Source organism: Coregonus clupeaformis, chromosome 1 (assembly GCF_020615455.1).
Source record: "Coregonus clupeaformis isolate EN_2021a chromosome 1, ASM2061545v1, whole genome shotgun sequence".
NCBI lineage: Eukaryota > Metazoa > Chordata > Actinopteri > Salmoniformes > Salmonidae > Coregonus > Coregonus clupeaformis.
The window spans coordinates 27571605-27579923 of NC_059192.1; the positions used below are offsets into that span (position 1 = coordinate 27571605).

At 42.0% G+C, this 8319-nt stretch overlaps 1 protein-coding gene across 1 annotated transcript; it reads right to left on the minus strand.

Annotated features, from left to right (window-relative positions):
• LOC121583410 (transmembrane protein 178A) lies at positions 1 to 4157 on the minus strand. Its single transcript, XM_041899587.1, has 4 exons — positions 3432 to 4157; positions 1723 to 1836; positions 814 to 951; positions 1 to 697 (listed from the first exon to the last, which is right to left on the minus strand). The coding sequence occupies exons 1-4, from the start codon at positions 3940 to 3942 to the stop codon at positions 444 to 446; spliced, it is 1017 nt and encodes a 338-aa protein (XP_041755521.1). The 5' UTR covers positions 3943 to 4157; the 3' UTR covers positions 1 to 443.
• Positions 4158 to 8319: the final 4162 nt, after the last annotated feature.

The window sequence follows — 8319 nt, forward strand, 5'->3', positions numbered from 1 at the left end:
AAAAAACAAAAAATTTGTCACTGTCCCAATACTTTTGGCACTCATGTATATATTATTATATATATTATGGTTCCATAATTCCAGTACGCTTTGGAAGTGACCTCGATTTAGAAGCAGGGTCTAGTAGAAGCATGGTTGATGCAGAAGTGTTTTCAGACTAAAAACGCAGGAGTCAGCGTTAGTCCCAGGCGCCTGCTGCAGCTGTTTATGGGTGTGTCAGACAGGTGTCTGGGGGTGTTGGTCTGCAGATCCTTGCTACAGCTCAAGAGTTGATGTGAAAGATGCAGCAAGAGGTGTGAAATGCTGTGACATGTCTGTCAAACACGGTAAAGGGGGGTGTCAGACACAGACATCTTAGACTCTTTCTGCCTGCAGGCCCTTGCTAAGGCTCGGTGTGTGTGTAACACACAGCAAAGTGTATATCAAACGCAGTAAGGTGTGTGTCAAACACAGTCGATGGGGGCAGCCTTTCTCTTGCCCTGCTGGGCTTTGCCGCCGCTATGGCTGAGGATGGGGAAGGTGGTGCACAGGCATCCAGACGCCACTGTCAGCCCTAGACTGAGCCAGGCACAGAAGCTGGACCTGCTGTAGCCATGCTCCACGTCCGCGGGCAGCCCGTAGATGAAGGGAGGGACCCTGGCCAGGTCGTAGGACACGTTGGCCGCGTAGGTACACAGGGAGATAGTGCAGAAGATCCCTGAGAAGGAAGAGAGTGACCGCAAAGAGAGGAGGAGAGTGTGTGAGAGAGAGAAAATCAATGTGTATTTAAGAAAACAGACTATCAGTATCAGTTGTGTGTGTTGTAAACTGTACCTGCCATTAGAAAGAGCAGCCCAGAGACATGCTGAGTGAGACTCTTCTCCCAGGCAAAGCTGACAGACGCCACGATGCAGCCACACAACAGAACGGCTGCTGCCATACCCAGAAACCCTGCCGTGATCCGTCGCAGGTCTGATTCAAGGAAGAGGAAGGGAGAAGAGGGTGAGCACTTATGCAAGAGACACTGTTTCCCTCTCTGTAACCACTAGGGTTGCAAAGGGAGGGTATATTTCTGGAAACGTTCTAATCTAGTGGCCCTTTTGGGTACTTGAGATTATCACAGGTAAAATATATGAAAGAAAAAAAATAGAATGACAAAGCTGTAAAACATTAACCTAAATATATACCATGAACTTAGAGAATACCATTGGTGTTTAATATGAGGGTTTAAGCATGAAATATCCTTTATATTTTATTTTACAAACTTGTATTTATTTTACTATGTCAATAGGTATTTCTTGTCAATGTTTTGACGTCAACCTGCTGGCAGTTGTGAAAAAAGCCAATAGTTGGAAGAGTTGCATAGTTAATTGAAAATAATGCCATTATTGATTAGATGCATTTTTTTCATTAATTAGGCCATTTTCTCTTCAACCATATGGTCAATCTACTAGAAACTCATGGACAATATGGACACATAATAAATACTATATATTAATATTTTTTTTTTAAAGTTATAAAAGTTATTACCACTCCATTAAATCTATTGATTGCCATAGATTTGACCAAAATTACTGAAGATTCTGGTAACTTTGGTAAATTGCTAAATGTAATTAATGTAAAATTAACATGTGCCCTCCTTTTGAATGGAAGGTAGTAGAAGAGTAATCAAAGATGTCTGGATGAATCATTTAATGAAAGGCTCATTGGGGAATCTCTTTCATAATGAGAAAATGTATTTACGTAAGAGGTGCCACTCATCCTGCTGGATGGTGCGGGTCAAGTTGAGCGGGATGTTGCGGAGCCGGATTGGCTGGGAGAAATGGTACTTGATGGTGATGCATCGCTGGGCTATACCTGCATAGAGACAAGAACTTGTGTGAACATAATGAGTAGCAGAAAAGGCAAAGTGTTTCTCAAGGAGACTTGTCTTGAGAAAAGCTGTGGCTGTTAAGTATTCATTTATAAAGTAGACTCCCCCGTTTCTACTTTTTATAAACATTTACGTCATTTAGCAGACGCTCTTATCCAGAGCGATTTACAGGAGCAATAAGGGTTAAGTGCCTTGCTTAAGGGCACATCGACAGATTTTTCACCTAGTCGGCTCGGGGATTAGAACCAGCGACCTTTCGGTTACTGGCACAACGCTTTTACCCACTAAGCTACCTGCCGCCCCGAAGGGGATCTATCACTTTAATGACATGATTTATTCTTCCTCATCAGGCTAGCATTCCTCCTCTATATGATTAGTTGCTATAGTCACGTACGTACTCGTTAAGGCTACTTTGAGATTCAGACCCCCGTGTCACGTGAACAGACTTCATAATAAGGTTTTAGAGGCTGTACATTTGTATTTTCCCACAAGATGGCAGATTTTATACATCTTCCTCAGCACTATGAAAGCCTCTACACATGGCTGTGAGAAGAGACTAGTGAAAGCTAAACATGGGGAAATTTCATTTCGTTTCAACCCCAACAGACCTACATCTCTGATGGGTAACAAAAAGGGGTTACATTTTTTGAGTGGTGTAATATTGTCCCCTCTCTTGGAGGCAGCAAAGAAGACTAACTATGGCAGGGATCTGACCTGCTCCCCTTCCACAAATAATATAGGTCTACCAATATTACAAAAAGTTGCCCAAATAACATTTCCGTTTTCACTTGCTATATTAATTGGTCTACAAAATTTTAACTTGAGAACCCGAGCTTTTGATTGACTTTAGTGAATTTTACGCACAGAAGGTGCGCGTCTATTGATTTGGTAAATACTGAATGAATCACATATATTAATTAATATTGATGTCACTTTCCATCCTCATGCAAATTATATGGATCATAGAAATATAATAATTTATATTTAACACGAAACGCTGCCTAGTTGCCTGGAGTATGAAGTACACACGGGGGTGCATGGTGGAAATGCCTTTCGTGTCAGGTCCAAGGTAATAACGTTGTTTTCTGTCAGATGCAGTCTAAAACTGATCAGATCGGAGCTTCTTTTAAGGTCTGTATGGTGGACACGCAAGCGCGCATGCAACCTGCCTACGCACATAGGCCATGGTGGTTATCCGAATTAATAGATTTGTTATGGACCGAACTTTGCACGCCCATGGTTTACAGATAGGCTAGACCCACACATAATCTCCGAGGACAACATGATAGTTTTGAAGCTATACATCTGTTAATAACAACAAAAACAACTTCACATCTTGAGTTATGATGGGTTAAGTCAGTTGTACTAAACTCATGAGTTTATTATTCAAGGGTCAGTGGAGGTATTATATAATTAATTGAATGGCCATTAAACAGCAGTGCATATGCCGGAATGTAACTTTTAATCATTTACAAATAGGCCTACCATTGCGTCGGATGTTTAGGCCTATATGTACAAGGGATGCGGTTTCACTGCACCGTACTGGACCCCGGATCAAATTCCCCACAGCATCTCTTACCCTTGGCAATGAGGTTGTCGATGTCCCTGTCCTTTCCTAGATAATAACATTTCCTCCAAAGTCCAGAGTAAGTGGAGAAAAGAGGGCGACCGCATTCCGTTTCTAAAATTCCCATTCCCAAAATTGACCTCCAGTTTTCCAGGAGCTCCTCCTCTCTACTCCCGACGTGGATCGCCCGGAGCAGCGCCTGGTTCCTCCGAGGATTGCTGCTGTCCATCAGGGGCAGGTGATAAATGGGCATCCGCCGGTTCTTCTGGTCGTTGGCGTCCGGCCCGAACTGGTCGCAGTTCTGCCTGTGCCGTGTAGTGTCCGTCTCGTACCAGTGGTCGGTCATGATAGCGGTGATGAGAAGTGCCAGTGATGCCAGGCTCATGGACAAACTGATAGCCGTCACCAAGGTCTGTTTCTCCATCCTGCGGGCATCAACATTTGAAGATTTGGCCAGGGAAGCATCCGTCACTCCTTCCACTTCACTCCTCCTTATCAACACGGGCTTGCAGGGCTTCATCATGTCCTACATGATGCCGAAGTGGCTGTAAGGTCCTGGCATCTCCGGCTGTGTGCAGGCACAAGAATAACCTGACCCGTGTTCCTGTTCTCCCACTTTGTCGATTCCCTGACTTTGGTATATCCTATAAATATGGGATGAGGAGGTGTGTAGGGCCTATATATGTAATTCTGTGAGCGGGCGAGTCTCCGTGTGCTTCCGATTTCGAGGTTTGCGGGATGAAAGAAGAGGCGCGATGAAAATGTCAAAGCTGTCATGCTCTCCTGTCAGCGCAGCTGCGTGTGTCATTACCAATAAAAGTCCCTGTGTCATGAAAATTATAATATTGATAACAATACTACTACTGATTATTATTATTATAGTCAATTTAAAGGGGCAATCTGCGATTGGTAGGCTACATCCGTTTATTTACTTTTAAATTAATTACATTTAGCCTACCCATTTGATTCTTGAATATAACTACCTAATCAGCTTACTTCAACTGTGTACCCATCAGAACCCAAAATATATGCTTATTTTAGGCTACTCCAATGTTTAAACAATTGTAAACAAATATAGCCTCAAAGCATGGTTTAAACTATAATTTTGATCTCAAAGATGGTCAGTCCTTGCATCCATATAGATCTGTTTACCAAAACAGGGGCGGGGTCATTACAGCTTTAATATCAACCAATGTAAAATAAAAATGGGGGGGGGTTCATTATCTTAACTTGTTTTCATCAATCCTTCAGATATTTCATAGTTGAAGCACAGAACAACACTTCCACACTTTATCATAGTGCATTAAAATAGAGGGGTAGGCTATTTACTGATAAAAGGGATTTTCTGGAATTGTCAGATAGATCAATGATACTACAACATGGTTGGATACATTGTGCAGAGACAGCTCCCTTCCCCTCCCAGTCCGCTGCATCAGCAGGCAGGGCATTGAGCGATATGGGGACATGGAGCACAGAGGAAGTGCTTATGAAGATTTATTATAACACACTTATATTTGGTTTCTCATTCAGTGGGTGTTGTTGATATGCACTCAGCAGCGCCCAATGTATCAACGGGCCCTCTGTAAAGTAAGAGCAAGTCTATGTAGCCTACATAATTAGGGAGTGAAACTTCAATAAAGCTTTCTTTCTTAGCTATCTTTAATCAATATTGACCCTGAGCTTGACTTTCACCTTTTTACCCCTCCACCTTTTTTCTTTCCCCTCTCTCTCGCTCTCTCGTCCTGTCTGTCTGCGTGTGCGCTAACATAGGTGCATGGTTAATCTTCTCCCTGCTATGTTGAACAACCATCCATTAAATAAAAGGCTGGATTCCTGCCCAGAGTATTCAGCAGAAATAAACCACTCCAGCTATTGGGTATAAAATTAGAGGATATTTACTCTTCCCTGTTGTTTTGTTGAGTGAGGCAAGCAGACATGAACGTAAAATTAAAGCTTTCCTCGCATTTGTAAAGTTGCATAAATAAATGATAATGTACTCGAATTATAAAATTGTAAAAGCAATTGAGTGTGTTGGCAAGCAGCTTCAGTGACAGTCCTACACAAGCGTATTCCTCCTCCCAACTCAGAGTGCATACAGAGTACTCTGTCGTGCCACCACGGGGTGAAATTGAGTACAAGGGTGTTCTTTAAATACTTGTAACACAATAGCTACAGTAGCCTATGTTCCAATTGGACCAGTTGACACCTACTTGGTTTGTCATAATTCTTACATAGCACTTCATTATAAGACCATGTTCAGATTCAGACAACAGTCATAATACGTTGGCTAGGTAGAGAACATGTCTGTGTGGTCTAACTTCAGTGTGCCAACATGGCTGTCTGACCTCCATATTTACAGTTCTTCATAAGTATAAGAACTTATTGAGGGCCACTATAGAGGTCAGTATTGGTAATATTATATGGTCGTTATCTATGTAGGATCTACTCTGTTAATGACACATGAAAAGGTTAATTGTATGGATGTAAAATAAATAGAGAGAGGAGATAATTGGTGTATGAGTCAGTAGTGATTACTCATGAAGTAGTAGTTGGAATGTGGTTGACAAGCCCAGGAGAAGTATATGCCATGCTTATCAGACTTCGGCTCCAAGAGACTAGTCAACAACATCCAGACTAAAAAGTAGACTAATTAGATTCTAAAACCCATTAGAGCAGGGGAGTCAAACATCCGGCCAGCGAGGGGTTCCAATCTGGCCCGCGGTTGGTTTGAGTAAATGTTATATATATATGCATACATACAGTCAGGTCCATAAATATTTGGACATTGACCAAGTTATTATTATTTTAGCTGTTTACCACAGCATATTGGAGTTTAAATTAAATAATGAATATGAGCTGAAAGTGCAGACTTTCAGCTTTAATTTGAGGGTATTTACATCCAAATCGGGTGAACGGTGTAGGAATTACAGCACTTTTTATATGTGGTCCCCCCTTTTTAAGGGACCAAAAGTAATTGGACAATTGGCTACTCAGTTGTTCCATGGCCAGTTGTGTGTTAGTCCCTCATTAGTTCATTTACAGGTAAGCAGATAAAAGGTCTAGTTGATTTCAAGTGTGGCATTTGCATTTGGAATCTGTTGCTGTTAACCCTCAATATGAAGTCCAAAGTGCTGTCACTGCCAGTGAAGCAAGCCATCATTAGGCTGAAAAATCTAAACAAACCCATCAGAGAGATAGCAAAAACATTAGGTGTGGCCAAATCAACTATTTGGTACATTCTTAAAAAGAAAGAACGCACTGGTGAGCTCAGGAACACCAAAAGGCCCGGAAGACCATTGAAAGCAACTGTGGTGGATGACATAATAATTATTTCCCTGGTGAAGAAAAACCCCTTCACAACAGTTGGCCATATCAAGAACACCCTCCAGGAGGTAGGCGTATCTGTGTCAAAGTCAACAATCAAGAGAAGACTTCACCAGAGTAAATACAGAGGGTTTACCACAAGATGTAAACCATTGGTAAGCCTCAAAAACAGGAAGACCAGATTAGAGTTTGCCAAAAAAACATCTAAAAAAGCCTGTACAGTTCTGGAACAACATCCTATGGACAGATGAGACATAGACCAACTTGTACCAGAATGATGGGAAGAGAAGGGAAGGAACTGCTCATGATCCGAAGCATACCACCTCATCTGTGAAGCATGGTGGAGGTAGTGTTATGGCGTTGGCATGTATGGCTGCCAATGGAACTGGTTCCCTTGTATTTATTGATGATGTGACTGCTGACAAAAGCAGCAGGGTGAATTCTGAAGTGTTTAGGGCTATATTACCTGCTCAGATTCAGCCAAATGCTTCAAATCCCATTGGACGGCACTTCACAGTGCAGATGGACAATGACCCGAAGCATACTGCGAAATACTTTTTTACGGCAAAGAAGTGGAATGTTCTACAATGGCCAAGTCAATCACCTGACCTGAATCCAATTGAGCATGCATTTCACTTGCTGAAGGCAAAACGCCCCAAGAACAAGCAGGAACTGAAGACAGCTGCAGTAAAGGCCTGGCAGAGCATCACCAGGGAAGAAACCCAGCATTTGGTGATGTCAATGGGTTCCAGGATTTGCAACCAAGTATTAAAACTCACAATTTAATTTGATTGTTAGTTTGTCCAATTACTTTAGAGCCCGTAAAATTGGGGGGCTATGTGTAGAAATTGTTGTAATTCCTACACGGTTCATACAATAATTTTGACAAATCCCTTAAATTAAAGATGAAAGTCTACACTTAAAGCACATCTTGATTGTTTCCTTTCAAATCCATTGTGGTGGCGTACCTAGCCAAAATGATGCAAATTGTGTCACTGTCCAAATACTTATGGACCTGTGTGTGTGTATGTATATACAGTGGGGAGAACAAGTATTTGATACACTGCAGATTTTGCAGGATTTCCTACTTACAAAGCATGTAGAGGTCTGTAATTTTTATCATAGGTACACTTCAACTGTGAGAGACGGAATCTAAAACAAAAATCCAGAAAATCACATTGTATGATTTTTAAGTAATTCATTTGCATGTTATTGCATGACATAAGTATTTAATACATCAGAAAAGCAGAACTGAATATTTGGTACAGAAACCTTTCTTTGCAATTACAGAGATAATACGTTTCCTGTAGGTCTTGACCAGGTTTGCACACACTGCAGCAGGGATTTTGGCCCACTCCTCCATACAGACCTTCACCAGATCCTTCAGGTTTTGGGGCTGGCGCTGGGCAATACGGACTTTCAGCTCCCTCCAAATATTTTCTATTGGGTTCAGGTCTGGAGACTGGCTAGGCCACTCCAGGACCTTGAGATGCTTCTTACGGAGCCACTCCTTAGTTGCCCTGGCTGTGTGTTTCGGGTTGTTGTCATGCTGGAAGACCCAGCCACGACCCATCTT

Coding starts and splice junctions, on each gene's coding strand:
- LOC121583410 (XM_041899587.1), bottom strand. CDS start 3,942: ATGATGAAGCCCTGCAAGCCCGTGTTGATAAGGAGGAGTGAAGTGGAA. Junction 1,837..3,431: donor CGACAACCTCATTGCCAAGG/GTAAGAGATGCT, acceptor GTCTCTATGCAG/GTATAGCCCAGCGATGCATC. Junction 952..1,722: donor GGATGAGTGGCACCTCTTAC/GTAAATACATTT, acceptor TCCTTGAATCAG/ACCTGCGACGGATCACGGCA.